The sequence below is a fragment of the Palaemon carinicauda genome, chromosome 39 (assembly GCF_036898095.1).
Source record: "Palaemon carinicauda isolate YSFRI2023 chromosome 39, ASM3689809v2, whole genome shotgun sequence".
Classification (NCBI taxonomy): domain Eukaryota; kingdom Metazoa; phylum Arthropoda; class Malacostraca; order Decapoda; family Palaemonidae; genus Palaemon; species Palaemon carinicauda.
In genome coordinates, this window is record NC_090763.1 from 14,809,993 (window position 1) to 14,826,367 (window position 16,375).

General features: G+C 41.4%; 1 protein-coding gene across 3 annotated transcripts in view; it reads left to right on the plus strand.

Moving 5' to 3' along the window:
- LOC137631022 (uncharacterized) overlaps positions 1-16,375 on the plus strand; it is a 133,249-nt gene that overhangs the window by 23,892 nt on the left and 92,982 nt on the right. For 2 of the 3 annotated variants that reach the window (XM_068362576.1, XM_068362577.1), the window contains exons 3-5: positions 2,518-2,586; positions 9,486-9,533; positions 15,033-15,081. In XM_068362576.1, the coding sequence (XP_068218677.1) occupies positions 2,518-2,586; positions 9,486-9,533; positions 15,033-15,081 (166 nt within the window). The remainder of the gene's footprint in view (positions 1-2,517; positions 2,587-9,485; positions 9,534-15,032; positions 15,082-16,375) is intronic. The other variant, XM_068362578.1, reaches the window with a different exon arrangement.

Below are 16,375 nucleotides of genomic sequence, written 5' to 3' on the forward strand. Positions count from 1 at the left end.
ACATCATGTTGAAGTTTTTCTCCATGGCGGCAATGCACAAGTGGCACCTGTCAGCAGTCCATCTAGCAGGAGTCCGGAATGTGGTAGAGGACTTACTTTCCTGGACGACTCCGCTAGTCGGAATGGTCACTAGACAATCGATCGTTCCAGTGGATGATATCTCCAGTCCCGGGTCTCCAGGTGGATCTGTTTGCGGCGAAATTCAATCGCAAAATAGATCATTACATAGCCCCCAACCTGGACCCTCAGGCTTATGCCACGGACTCTATGATTCTAGATTGGAATACCTGGAAGACGATTTATCTGTTTCCTCCGGTGAACCTCCTGCTGAAAGTTCTCCACAAACTCAGACCCTTCAAAGGTCAAGTGGCTCTCGTAGCCCCCAACTGGCCCAAGAGCAATTGGTTCCCCTTGTTGCTAGAACTAGGTCTCCGCCCCCGGCGGATTCCCAATCCGGTGTTAACAAAGACAGTGCAAACTCGCAATGTGTTCGCTTCCTCAAGGATTCTGAATGCCCTAACTTTATGGACTTCATGAAGTTCGCAGCCCAACGAGGTGCAAACACTGATCCTTTGAATACTATTTTCCTGGAATCTGACAAAAGGGAATCTACTCTCCGTCAATATGACTCAGCTGTCAAGAAATTAGCTAAATTCTTGAAAGATTCCCAAGTTGAGAAAATGACCATGAACCTAACAGTGACATTCTTCAGAACTCTCTTCGAATCTGGCCTGGCAGCCAATACCATTACTACAATCAAGTCAGCCTTGAAAAAGATCTTCCATATTGGTTTTGACATTGATCTAACGGATTCATATTTCTCATCCATTCCGAGAGCTTGTGCCAGACTAAAACCTTCAACTCGCCCTAGCGCAGTTTCCTGGTTTTTGAACGATGTTCTTAAGCTAGCCTCTGACACCCCAAATGAATCCTGTAACTATATGGCATTGTTAAGAAAGTCACTTTTTCTTTTGAGCCTCGCCTCGGGCTCCAGAATCTCAGAATTGTCAGCCTTATCTAGAGACCCTGGTCATATAGAGTTTCTCTCTTCGGGTGAGGTTCTTCTCTCTCCTAACAAAGTTTTCCTGGCTAAAAATGAAGACCCCCAAAACAGGTGGTCTCCCTGGAAGATTGTTCCACTTCCTCGGGATCCATCCCTGTGTCCAGTTACCACCCTGAAAGCCTACTTAGGTAGAACTTCCACTACAACCACAGGGCCCTTATTTATTAGAGAACACGGAGGAACTATTACCCTTAGGGGAATCAGACAACAAATTCTTTATTTTATTAAACAAGCTAATCCTGAATCATTCCCACATGTCCATGATATTAGAGCTGTGGCTACGTACCTCAATTAATTTTTTCCACCATATGAAATTTGATGAGCTCTCAAAATATACGGGTTGGAAGTCCCCTAAAGTTTTCAAGCGCCACTACCTAAAACCTTTAGAAGCTCTTAGATTTGCCACAGTAGCTGCAGGGAATATAGTTCCTCCTGAAGGTACCGAGTCCTAATCACAACGTCTTGCTCTGTCCTCTTTCCCTCCTGCCTGGCTTACCTGTTGTTCCTACCTGTTTTGTTACTATACACCCTTATGGTGTATTATTTTATTATTCAATTGTTCAATTTCACGAATTGTTTTCATTACAAATGTTCTTGAATCCCCAACTGATTTTATTTTGCATTTTTGATTACCAAGTTGGATTCCCACTATTCACATCTGTTGAATTCTTCCTACGGGTTTCATTATTGATTGTTTACCATGTCTATTTATCACTGTCATATACATGTTGATCTAATTTTACGGGTTTCCACATCCCTCTTTTTTTATATTAAACTCATCAGCTCTGTTATTTTGTGTTATTCCCTCTTCAGGTAGTTAGCCATATTGGGTCCCCATTCTCTGGTACGATTTCACTGGGCGGCACGGGTCGGAGCCCAGAAAAGGGATTTTGACGAAGGAAAAATCTATTTCTGGGCGAGAGACCCATGCCGCCCAGTGAACCCACCCGTCCCTCCCTGATTGGGCCCCAATCTGGGGTGCTATAAGGAGTGACGTCACTGGCGTGGGATTGCTAGTAGTAGTGGGATGTTGAACGGCACCTCGCTGTTCGGGGATGTTGACAGGAGATATCTAAATGGTGCGAGGCCTCTGGTTGTGATTTATTCAGCGCCCCAGTATTATACCGACACCTTATTAAGGTGAGCGAGCTGGGTTCAACCTAGCATTCCTATACAAATTTTTCTCTGGTAAATTCATAGCAGTTTTTACCTTAGAAATGATGTTAAAGGAGCATTTCACTGGGCGGCACGGGTCTCTCGCCCAGAAAGTTATTTTTTTCTGAATTACTGACTTGATCAAGAAAGTATCCCATATAATTTTGTTAGATTATTTTAATGCCTTTACTATATTTTGTTGAAAAAAGTAACTGTCCATACAGATTCTTCCTGGTTATATGTTGTTAGATTGCTGAATTATATCAGTGAAATATTTTAAGGATTTTTATTTCTTACAGGTCACAAAGGGAAAGAAGAATGCAGGTGTTATGAGAGCAGAAGTCCAGAAATATAAAGATAGGGAAAAGGTGAGTGTTTTTTATTTTGTCAGATATGGGAAGTTTTGTATTTTCAGAATGAAATTGTTCAAGAAGAATCAGGAAATATTGGTCTCCCTAGAGTCTTAGCACCTTTCTTTTGGTTGGAAGATTTAAAAGATCAGCTAATCAATATTAACTCATTAATATGCCCTTAATAGTTGATCAAAACTAAGTTAGGCTTTTTAACTAATATGATTGTTTTTCTCTCATTACTTCTGTCCTAATTGAATTTATGTACTGACATTTTTGAGGGAGGAGAATGACTGATGTCAAGCTCTGCTTTTAGCGCTTGGTACAATCTTAATAGAATTACGAATATTAAGTTTCTATTGTTGTAGAATTGTATGTTTGTTCTGTAACTGTAATACAAACCTTCGCTATTTATAGGGGTACCATATTACTTTTGGCAAAGCTGAAGGGACGAGCCATTATAGTGGGTGGTTAGTACCTACCCCTCTTACTCATACACCTGTGACTATGCTTCACTTTGCTTTTGGCTCGGATGGAAAATGGTTGTTACCGCTCTTCTTTCTCTCCATTTGGACTGCCATTGTTAATCTTTTTGTGCTTTTTCTTTCATTTTGTGTGTGTGTGTGTGCCGTTGCCTGCCGGTCAACGTACCTGCCCTGGACACAAGGGCCGCTCTTGTGGTACTTTCATGTCTTCTGAAGATACTAATCCTCACCGTTTGTGTTCTCCTGGTAGGGGGTAATGGTATGATGTGGATAGTAAGTGTGTTGAGTGTCGGGAGTGATCTGCCTCCCAGTGGGAAATGTTTGGGCGACGGCGGAAGAAGTCTAGAAGGAACTCTTCTCGTTCAAAGGTTTCTTCAAAGCGGAAGAAATCCAAAGCCTCTTTTTCCACCCCCATATTTCCTCTGAAGCTTCTACTCGAGCGGTCCCCTCAGGGGCTCTGTCAAGTAGTAGGGCAGGCCCCTTAACTCCTGGTCAAAGTCGGTCCTTGGGAGATGCTGTTGCCTCCCCTAGTGAAGCGGCCCTGCCTCTCCCCCAAGGGAGACCTTGTCTCTTTCTCTCTTTTCTCAGGGGTGGCTGTCAATGGGTTTGATTGGTCCACCTTCCAAGGAAGTGTTGTTGCAGTTGCTTCAGCTAGGTGTGGGATTGCAGCGTTCGTCCGAGTCAGAGGTGTACCCTTTGGCCCTGGTCAAAATGGTTGTCTTTGAGGCTTCGTCTGCTGCCCAGCCAGCGGACTCCCTTCCTGCCTCTTCCTTTGCTTCTTTAGCCGCCACCGAGGATTGCGACTCCCCTCCCGATCCTTTGGGGGTGCAGCAAAGTCCAAGGCATGAGTCTCTTACAAGTGACCACCTCTTTGATTCGTGAGAGATACCACTCATAGAGACTCCTCTGTCGGAGGCCTGCTGCTTATCTGCCTGCTGCTCTGCCTGCCCCTGGGGAGGCTTGTCGTCGTGGTTGCCGCCCTTGCTGAACTCTCCCTCCTATTTGCCTCAGTTGCGCTCCTTCGCCTTCGGTGAAAAGACGACTATTTTGGCTCGTCTGCTTCGTCTTCACAGCGCTCCTCTTCGGAGGATCTTCCTAGCTCATCTGGTTCTTGACTTTCGCCTGTTTCTCTAGACTTCCTTGCTTATCAACGAACCCCGGTTCGTGATCCGCCATCGAGGTTTCGGGCGCGATCCTCCCCTGCTGGTGATTGTCCATCCAAGGATCTTCATTTGGCTACTCGCTGATCGCTAACTTGCCGTTCACCAACCCGCTGTTCTTCAGCCCAGCACCGATTGCCAGCTTGCCGTTCGCCAGCTCATCAATCCCCGGTTCACCAATCGCCCACTCACTGATTGGCAACAGCACATCAGTCTCCTGCTCGTCGGGCCTCGGTAGCTGACGTTCCTCCATCTCTTCAGCCCTCGCCAGCTCACCAGCATCCTCTGGTTGCTCACCTGCCCTCTCATCACACTCCGATGACTCATCACTCCCCTTCATAGGAGAGTAAGGCTACAGATTGACGCCGTTCTCCGTCACGCCGTTCTGCGGCCCAGTGCTGTTCGTCAGCTCACCACTCGCCAACTTGTCGTTCGCCAGCTCGTTGATTCGCGGCTCACGGATCGCCCTCTCGCCGATAGCTGAACGAACGACAGCGTACCTCTCATCAGGTATTTGCATGGGAACATTCTCCCATAGAGCAACAGCGGCGCAATCAGTCCCCTATTCACCAACACTGACAAATTCCACAAGTTGCGAGGTAGGCAGCCGACCAGACCATCATCTCCTTGAGCTTTGGCTCTTCGTCCAGGGAAGGAGAAGTCTCTTCCCATCATTCACCGTTACCACATTCAAAGGAAGGGTAGGGGCCCACATGCTGCACTACACTACCTCAGCTCTATGGTCAGAGTTTGATAAGTACCAGCACATCAATCTCTTGGAGATGAGGGCCGCCCTCCTGGCCCTTCAACAGTTTCTGGCAGGTCACTCAGTGGTGGTGATGAGTGACAACACCACAGTTATGGCTTACATCAACAAGTAAGGTGGTACTTTTTTCCAGCCCCTATCCCATCTGGCAGTAGAAATACTGAGATGGGCAGAAGTCCATGTGGTAACACTGTCAGCTCACTTCATTCCTAGCCAAAGGAATGTAGTCGGGGACAGCCTGAGCAGAGCGACTCAGATATTGGGTTCCGAATGGTCTTTGGATCATCCAGTAGCCAACAAAGTCCTGACTTTGTTTGGTTCTTCGACAGTGGATCTGTTCGCGACGGCCCTGAACTAAAGGCTCCCCTTGTTGTGCTCTCCAGTCCCGGACCCCAAGGCTCTGGCAAGATGCATTCCAACAACGGTGGGATACCATCGGCGTTTGTGCATTTCCCCCATTCTGTCTGATGAGAAGAGTGCTCAACAAGACCAGAACATCGGTCAATCTCTAAATGACCCTTATAGCTCCGCTATGGCATCACGCAGAATGGTTCCCAGACCTTCTGCAACTCCTGACGAAGCTTCCAAGAGAACTTCCTCCACAACATGATCTACTCAGAAAACCACAAGCCAACATCCACAACAAAGCCTTAGCTTCGCTTCGACTCCACGCCTGGAGATTATCTAGCATCTCCTCTCTCAGAGAGGCTTTTCTTGCAAAAAGGATATTTGGACATATGCGAAAGATATCAGCCGCAGTCTACCAGGTGAAGTGGAATGTCTTCTGTGCTTAGTGTCGTTGAAGGGATATCTCTATACTTGATGCCACTATTCCAGCAATAGCGGAGCTCTTCGTATATCTGCGAGTGGAAATGCTCCTCTCAGTCTCGGCAGTAAAAGGCTATCGCTCAACCTTGAGTCTTGCCTTTAGACTGAAAGGAGTGGACATTACCTTTTCGCTGTAACTTTCACTTCTAATACAGCGTTATGAACTTACCTGTCCCCAGTCAGAAGTGAGGCTTCCTCCTTGGAACATGGTTGAGGTTCTTCGGTTCCTTAAAGGACCTCCCTACAAACCATTACGCCAGGCAACAGATCGCCACCTCACATGGAAGACCGTGTTCCTACTCACTTTGGCTTCAACCAAGAGAGTCGGTGAACTTCATGGTCTCTCGTATGACATCGCCCATTCAAGGGGATGGGGAAAGGTGAACTTCAGCTTCGTTCTGGAGTTCGTAGCTAAGACTCAAAATCCGGGGGTAGCCGATCCAAGATTCGACTCCTTCCTGATAACGAATCTTCGTTCCCTAACCGACGACCCGGATCATCTGTTACTATGCCCAGTAAGGAGTTTGAGGCTCTACCTCAAGAAAACAGCAGCAGCTCGTCCTCGGATGCCTCTGCTTTTCGTCAGCACAGGGAGGACTAAGAGGAGGATCACTAAAAACACGATTTCAGCATGGATTCGCTGACTGAACACTGAATCCAGATCCTCCTCAAACACGTCGATCCATAGCTCATGACATCAGGGGCATTGCTACGTCTCAGGTCTTCAAGCGTAACTACTTTGGGACGCAGGTTCTACATGCGGGTGTGTGGAAACGTCAGACGACGTTTACCCCCCATTACTTGCAAGACGTGACCCTCAGCAACTCGATACATTCTCTATCAGTCCTGGGTGGCTGCACAACATCTGGTTTAATACCTCAAGCTCCTTAATGGACAAGTAGCAGAATGTTGAGGGCATTGGTTACCTGGTTTTAGTCTGAGTGAATGTAAAGGAATGACTGGCTCTTTTCTTTTCTTCATCCTCCCCTCTCTTGGTAAAATCAGCTTCCAGGGTCCTCTGTACAGCTGACTTCAAACCACTGCAGGTAAACAATTGCTGCCTTGTGTATCCTAGTATTGTGTTAATACTGTTATGTCCCCATACCCTGACGGGGTGGTATTGGGAATGTCTTGGTGACTTCTAATAACTCTATGACTCGGAAGAAATCTTACCATGACAGTCACATTGCTAGTATCTCTACACACACAGCTTGCTTAGGCTGCAGATCTTGCATTGCAAGGTTAGCTAAGTGTTAGGGTTTTCTTTTTTTTGGTGCTAACACACACAAAAGAGGAATCTCCGGGTAAAGCCAAAAAGCCAGATTGGCAGAGATGTCCACCCTCTTAACGGGTGAGTCTTACCCCTATAAATATTGTAGGTTTGTATTCCACTTATTAAACAAATGACAATTTTGGAAATAATTTTTATTTTTCTTAACGATACAAACCTTTAGCTATTTATACAGACTTGCCTGCCAACCCAGGCCCCTGTGAAGTCCTACCAACAAGCAAAGGGAAACACAGTCACAAGTGTGTGAGTGAGAGGGGTAGGTACTACCCCCCTCCCCCCGCTAACTAGCGGGATGGCTGGTTAACGCTTGCCAAATTCTAATGGCTCGTCCTTTCAGCTTCGCCGAAAGTAACACCTCTATAAATAGCTAAAGGTTTGTATCGTTAGGAAAAATACAAATTATTTCCAAAATTGTCATTTTACTGCATAAGCCCAGTTTGGCCCATAACTTAAATCTTTACCTATCTTTTAAGTATAATTTAGTGATAGGCACAAAAATATACATGGAAGAATTTTTATCTGTTATCTTCTGAAATAAAAGTTTTTTTCAATGTTAACGACCACTAAATGGTAGGTAATGGAAATATCTGAAGACTCCTTCTTTCCTAATACTTCAGTCATATATAGTAAAAGACTTTAGTTTTATGAAACTAGGAAAACATGAAGAATAAGATGCCCAACCCAATTTTGTTAAAACCATAATTTGTTGAGGTTCCTTTTTCTCAGAACAGAGAGAAGAGTATCATCTTTAAAACTAGAAAATACCCATCAACTTATGAGATACTCATCTAAAGAAATATCTTGCAGGTAAACATAAGAAAATGATGGTTAATAGAAAATCAGACAAATAGAAGAACATGATGGTTAATATAAAATGCAATGTAATTTAAAAACTACCAATTATGAAAAATGTTAATGTAAATGTCATTGTTACAAACTTGACATAGTGAGATAGTTCAGGACACTGTAATATTACCCTAAAAGGAAAATGGAGATACAGTAATTCGTTAAACTATGCTTCAATACTTGATTCCCTGATTTAAAAGTAATTTGTATTTTTAATAACTATACAAAACATAGTCTTTTAAAAGAGGGACTAAACAAGGCCTGTCTTCAATGGAACAAAAATAACCAACCACTTTGGTTCTATGGGGATTAGGCTATCTCCACCAGTAAGTGAGTAATCTTTATTTTAAAAGACAAAAGATTTTCATATGCATTGGAACAAAAAACAAATTTAAAGAATAAATTGTATTATTCTAGCTGTACAAACCTCAATCCTTTAAAGTTAAACTTCCCTCTCAGTCCAAAGCTAGATGATCAAAATGAAGTCTTTGACAGGAGACTGTGTGGGGCTACTCGCCCGCTCTCACTACCTGTCGTTAGCCACCTCGTTAGTGAATTCAACAGGTATTCCATCCCTGCGCAAGATATTCCCTATTTTAAAGGACTTAGGTTTGTACAGATTACTTTTTAATTTTTTATATTTGTTAATGAGTTATGAATTGTTATTATGATGCATTTTAGATATATGTTATGATATAGGTACAGGAGATCTTTGTCTAGTCATGTAGAGAATACAATACAAACCTTTGATCTCTATATAGGAGTATTCTTCAGCCTGGTCATCTCATGCTGAAGAATTTAACATAAATGACCTAAGTTTTTAGAACTACAAAAAATACAAATGATCTTGCAAATATTTTATTTCCAATGTGAACATTATGTAGGAGTATTCTTCAGTGAAATATCAAAATTAACATGCATGTTAATTTTTATGTTGCTTGGAAAAGTATAATCTTATAAACATTTGTTGTGCATAAATCTAATATCTGGATCATGGCTGTAAAGGTCTTACTATTAACCCATTCTGTAGTTGGTCTTTTCCCATATGATTGTCACACCTCTTAAACTATGCCTTTCTCTGATTTCCAACCCTGAGTTATGAACAAATAGTTTTTGTTAAGTTTAAGCTAATCTGGTTTTAAATTAAGAATCTCGTAAAATAATAATTAAGTTATAAATGGGGTATGCATAGCAAGCTGGGTAAGTTTGGAATAACATGCACGTACCTCTTTGATTGGATGACTTGGGAACTGGAGGAATCAGACTAAAGGTCACCACAAGAGAGACACTAGAGTAGAGGGTTGTATCCATCACTGATGTCAGGACCTTTAAAGTTAAGTGGTATAACCAGCGACTCAAAAAGGATCCTGGTCTTAACTTATCTGGAAATTGGCCAATGACTTCACAGTATGTTGTACATGACAGTGCATAATAGAAAACAACAATTGGTCACGCTTTATTTCTGAACATGAACTCTTGATCATTTTTTTTTAGTTTTAAGTAAAGGGTATGAAATTATTTTTTAAATCAATTTTTTTCAGGCCATGCAAAATGAAGAGAACTTATTGGTATCCAAGAAGAGGTTAACTGTAAGTTTGAGTTTGTAATTTTATTAGCAGTATATATACAACTTTCAGCTTCACGTTTGAAAAGAAATTAACAATATCTTGGAAATGGGGGATTCAAAAAGTACTGAATTTTATTTCAGATGGGTTGAGACCAGTGCTGCGCATAATTTGAAAATTTTATGTAGAACTGTTTGAGGAAGTTTGTAATTTTGGTTCTCTATCAGTTACCATCAGTAAGAAATTATATTTTCTAGTCATTAACAGAAATAACCATATTTTTTTAAAATAAAACCCACAGTCACATAATATCCTTTTAATTTTTATGATGGGCATTATGAAAATATGTAGTTTTGAAGATTTTATATACAAATCCATTATTTTTAAGTTGCCAAGTTTGACACCATAATCTACTATAAATGAAAAATAACAGCAGGTCCTGTGAATTGGTACATTTTCACAAAGTTCCTCTGTGTTCTTGGTCGTGGCAAAATCCCTTTGTTTGGAGACTGATACAGATGTGAAAGAGTCAACTGGGCTTGTAAAGTAACTTCCAGGGGAGGTCACTGAACTGCTGCAGTGCTGACCATATGAAGGAACCTGAAGAGACCAAGGGGGCTTTTTAAATATCAAGATTCCAAATATAAAGATGGAGGTCAGGAGTTGGGCTGCAAATCTGTAGTAAAATTGAAGTTAATTAGGGATGTGGTAGGCTATTGGAAACGTCCCTAACTAGCAATATGTCGGATGGGAGTTTGAGAGTCGCTCAAACTTGATAGGTTCTACCAGAGTCAGCAACCTCACCATCCGTGTGATCTAGGGACGGGGGGTGGGGGGTGGGGTGGGGTGTGGTTGGGGGAGCTTATAGGTCCAGGTGCTGAGGAGTTTTCAGCAGCCATTGCCTAGCACTCCCTTGGCCTATATTGATGGAAAGGGGGCTTGGGTGCTAATCATATGTATGTACTGTATGGTCAGTTTCTAAGACGTTGTCCTGTCCCTCTCCTCTGCTATACATGAGTAGCCTTTAAATCTCAAAAAACAGGGAAAGTGCACTCAAAATTTCCTTATATGTATATAAAAAGACTAATGGATGAATTTTCATAAAAAATGGAAGTATCAAGAAATATTGATGAGGAAAATTAAGAAACTTGAATCAAAAGACTCCATTTCAAAGATTTATGCCATCCACACTGGAGCTCCTGTGTTAGAGCTCAACAAGGTGTGAAGGTAAAGAGCAGCGAATAAAAAATGTCCCTGATTATTTCTGGTAAGAAGAGGAAAATCAAATAAAGGAATAAACTGAAATTTGATAGTCATCATTGTTCAGCCAAAACAAGTTTCAATTTCCTGAGCAAGGTGATCAAAGGAGAATAAATTTTTCTTACATCTGACTTTTTCACATCTCTTTTAGATAGATAAAAACCATTGAAGAATTTGAAACTATAAAATCTAACATTAATGTTAAAGATTTCCCAGTGAGAATAATGTTAAGAGATATGAGCCTTCCTTTAGTTCTATAAAATGCTATAATTTATCACAGCAGACAACATTGAGACATGCATGTAAAACCAAACAACTTAGCTCTAAATTATCTTGATAGATTTTTAGCCTTAATTTGTTCTTAACCAACCTTTCAAGCTTCCCCTAACATGTTGGATACGTATGATAAAAGCAGAGCAAATTATATACTTTATCCAGATTTCTTATTAGTCATTTAATTTTTTTCTGTGTGAAAGATGAAGGGCAAAATTAAAGACTTTGTAATGTATATGAACTTGGAGACTGTTTGGAATGGTGTGACAGGGTGCATTTCCTCTGAGCAAGGTGTGGCATGAATTCCTGTGTCTAACTGTACCTAACAGAAAGAGTTGTCATCAATGGGCCATTCTTTCAATGACAAAATATTAATAGAGTTAAAGGAGTGCCCCAGGGTTGGATCTTGTTTGCTCTTTTGTTTTCCAATAATCAATCTGCTCTCTGGGTGAAAAGCAAAGTTAACAACTTAGCTGAGGACACAAAACTGTGTCAGTATTGATAATGATACCACAGTTATGCACTTATAATGAGACCTCTATGAAATAGATAAATAATCCGTGAAATGATGCCCGTCTAGATATAGATTTTAAGTTATGCGCAAAGGTTATAAAACAAGAAAAACACTTTTGTTCCAACGTGGCATACAGACCCTCATCCGTTAATAAGGTAGATTTATTCTGTTCGAGCTGGTGTAGGTCGTCAGAGTTTGATAATAATTGGTTATTCAGCTGGCAAGGATGTGGGGCGAGTGCCCCTTTCCGGCTGGAGAGCTTTTTTTTTTATTTGGCTGCTGAGGCGTGCATATGTACAGTCGCTTCCTTACAAAAACTTATAATTTTTTTCTATTTCTGGAAGTGATTGCAGTTGTATAGTGATAAAAGGGAAGCAAAATGTTTGTGTTTGGCAGGGTAAGGACGGATGCTACTACATGTTTAAGGCTAAACCTGCTATAGATCCACTCTCCCTTTGTGTGCCTTGTAGTGAGCGTGATTGTTCACAATCATCCCCATGCTCTTGAGTGTAGGTTGCGGCTTCTGGTGCAGTGTCAGGCACATGTCCTGAAGGGAAGAAGTGTGCCAAGAGTTCGTTGGGGTCTGCCGGACAACACCCAAGAAGACTCCACTGAAATGTTATGCTGATTTGGTCTCCTTGAGTAGTGTGACCGCTGCTGCCACCTCTGTGCGTACACCCCGAATTGGTCCCCAAGTTTATGCTGCCCTTAGATCTACATCAGTAAGTTTTACAGGTTTTGTTAGTGTATGGGAAATCCCTGGTATTTGCCACATCCTTTTTAAAGCTGGAAGCATCTCTTTGCCCGTGAATGCTGTTGACGAGGAGTTTGACCTAAGGAAGTCTTTGCTTCCTTATGCTTTTCAGGTAAGCCCTCGATGACTTTGTTGAGGGAGCTAGAAACCATTGTTACTTCTCTCCAGGTTCCCCCTGTGCAAGTGTCCCAGGTGAAGCCAGTGGTGAACAGCATGGTGGTTCTCTCTTAAGCCAAAAAAGTCTGGTTAAGTCTAATAAAGTAGCTCATGGCCCAGCAGGCAAGGTGCCAGCTTAGAGAGCCGTGTATCCTATAAGTTGGTGTAAAAGTAAAGGTAAGGGTTATCCTGATCTCTGGCCCAACCACAGTGTTTCCCACGCCTTTCCATGTCTGTCATCTCGACTCCTGTGCCAGGGGTTTTGGAGCGGGTTCCTCCTCCCACTGTGAGTATAGTTGTGCTTCTGGCCCCCACTCATGGCGGGGTCCTGAGGCCTTGTGAGTGTGCCTACTCCTTATCCTGTGACAATGTGCCCCACTGTTGTGGCTTCTGGAGCAACCCGTATGGTTTCTCACTCCTTGGCACCATCGTTGTTGGTGATCGCTCAGACCTTGACCCGCTCTGCTTGCAGAGCCAGGAGCAACTAGGAAGAGGAAGAAGCCTTGGTGTTGTTTTCCTCCTCCTCCTCCTAGTCTTCATAGCTGTGGGGGGAAACAGAATCTCCAGAGGATGCGGCCTCACCTTCAGTGGTGGGGTGTAAGGGTGCTCGAGGCAGGATGTCTCAAGGACTCAACGCTTTTGGCCATAGTTCCGAAATTTTACTTTTAGCACTTGGAGAAAAAGAGAAAGATATCCCAGAATTGCTCCTTCTAGTTTTGTGAGACCATTAGTTGTTCTAGCGAAGGAGTTAGAGATCCAGTTCCGGCAAGGTTTTAAAGTTTTAAAGGTCGCTCAAGAATGGCAGAGGCAAGGGACAGTGACATTGCCCTAGCAAGCAGGACAATGCCCTAGAGACTGACCATATATATTATATGATCAGCACCCAAGCCCCCTCTCCATCCAAGCTAGGACCAGGGAGGGCCAGGCAATGGCTGCTGATGACTCTGCAGATAGACCTATAGGCTCCCCCAAACCCCTCAAACCTTAGCTCACAAGGATGGTAGGGTTGCAGACACTAAAGGCACTAACAAGTCTGAGCAGGACTCGAACCCCCATCTGGCAAACACCAGGCAGAGACGTTACCAATCAGGCCAATACGTTCTCCTTCACTTTCTGGTACAAATTATCAGTGGATTAGATATTTAGACAGGAGTCTACTAATGCAGTTTTCCTTTACCTCCCATCTCTTGTTGGAGTATATTTATATGTTCTTGGCTATTACCCTTGTTCCTGTGGTGGTTGCTTACTACCCTAAGTAGCTCTCTCACGAGACAAGTTGTATCTCATCCAAGGTAGTGATTTTAACATGCGTCTGTATTGAAAGTTAGAATCACTAGTCTTCTACCCCTCTTTTATTCTCCTTCTCTGGAGGGTGCAGCAGTCTTGGCCACTATAAGGTGGAGCTGATGCTGGATGCAGGTATGCTTTGTAACTGAGCAGCTTTTCTTTTCCAAGAAGATTTGATAAATGGTATCTCCCCATCTTTCCAGATGTGGGGGCAATAAGTAGAATGTATGCAAACCCATTTTTTAATGCATATACATTCGGACAACATATTCTGTACGAGGATATAGGCACTCCTATGACCGATTACCATTTCTCTTTGTATGGGCTAAACCTAATGCCTGTGCCATCTCGATGCTCAGACTGTAAATGGGTTGTCGGTAGTCAACACTTTCGCTCCCATACAGGACCAGGTGCTGTGACATTTCTAGGGAAAGGTAAACACGCCAAATTTTGGCTCAGAGGGGATTCCTCCCCTCTAAGGAAGATCCTTCTACCGAAGGAATTTTTTTTTTAAAGCAATTTTCATTTTTTCAAGTCCTTTAAGTTGTACTTACTGCCTCAACCACCCTCCAAGTCCTAGGCCTAAGATCAAAAATGAGTGTATAGCTGACTGACAGATAGCTGGTTCCTACCATTTGCCAGTCATTAAGACTAGCTTATTAGATTTTAATGGCTGTTTCAGATTTGCTAAAGTTATCATACTACTAAAGGACTCAGGTTTGAAAATAGAAATTATAAGAAATTGTGATTTTTCTTTACTAATCTGGTGTCCTCTCTAATTTTAAAATCTAGACGTTTGGACAAGCCCAGTGAGAATTTAGAAATATTATGAACCAATTGAGGGTATATGATAGTGATATACTGTACATGTATTTTATGTTAACAATAAAAATCCAAAAACAGTATTTCTGTGTGTTGATAATACTAAAAGGTTCTTGAATAGAGGTATTATAGTTTATATAGGAGATATTTATTTTGATGTTACTGTTCTTAAAATAATGTATTTTTTCTTGTTTCCTTTCCTCACTGGGCTATTTTCCCTGTTGGAGCCCCTGTGCTTATAGCATCCTGCTTTTCCAAATAGGGTTGTAGCTTGGCAAGTAATATTAATAATAATAATTAGTTTTTAGTCAATTTTAGATGAATTGCTAATCAGTACACTCCTGTATTTTGTTTCCATTAATTGATTAGAGATTGTCATTTCTATTATTATTTTATGTAAGTTTTCTCTGGAATTTTTTATTGATTGTATTTTACTGTTAAATGCTTCTTCTTTCAGAGGCAGGGAATCTATGCTTTTGGCTGTACATCCGGGAATGTCAAGAGAGGTATTTATATTTGATTTATATATGTCTCGTGTAGACTATTTAGAGTTTTTATATCTTTAATACAGTCAGCCCCCACTCTTTACGAGGGTTAGATAACAGAGACAGGCGTGAAAAGCATGAATTCGCGTATCTTTGGTGCCCTAGGGTGGGATAATGCTTGGATAATTAACACACTTAAGTAAAGTACTGCCTAATATTGTTTTTACTTAGTCTCTATCACAGTATGAATAGTTTGTAATCAAAGTAGTAATTGTACAGTACAGTCATGTCTCTCTTCACGAAAGAATCTGCTTACGAAATTTTCATGCTGCGAAATGAGATGCGAAGATTTTTTTGACTATCATTGCGAAAAATGTTTCTTGATAAGAAAATGGATTTGACAGCTAGGCCAAGAATAAAATAGTCACTCATTAAAAAAAAAGGTAAGAAAACAAATGATTACACAATAGAAAGTGAATCTCTCTATAGTAAGGGTAACTATAATAATACAGTACATATGGTACTGTGTATTTTGTTTATGTACAGTATTTTACTGTATGTATTGTATTATTTTCCATTTATTATTGCATTATGATGATGTGATGATGTTTTAGTAACTACTTAATTTACAGGTATTAACAGTTAGTATAGGTATAATGAATGGTTGAAATCTATTTGGCTGTAAAGTATCATTGTGATTATACTGTAGCTTTATTATAGAATTTAATGTGGTGTTTTTGTTGTGTTTGGAACAGATTAGGTGATTTTTGTGTAATATGTGACTTGTCACACAAAATTTTCACGAAACGAAAACCACTCCAGAACAAATTAATTTTGTGTTGTGAGGCATTACTGTCCATGTGCAGACGTGTACGTTATGTACTGAACATTGTAAGGCTACAGTGCAGTACGTTATATACTGCAAGACACTAGTCGTTGCCCTGACCAGAACTAAAATTTTATCGAGAAGTCATTATACACTTACAGTATAATAACAAAACACTTCTTCTTTGTCAGCATCTTTTCCCACTTTTATGTTGAGTTGATGTTTGGTCAGCTTTCTCCATCTACCTCTGTCCCACACTTCATCACCGGTTAATCCCTTTGATCGAAGGTCATCGTTGATGTCATCCTTGATGTATTTTCTCCTTGTATAGTCAGCCTCTAGATTGTTCCAAGAGAATCACCCAAGTGGTTAGCTGAAAGAATAGATCTAGATACCTGATCATTTAGTATAATAACAAAACTGTACTGTATAATACTCGCTGATACTGTAATGTATATTACTGTAATATATGAATAGTGCTTTCACTAC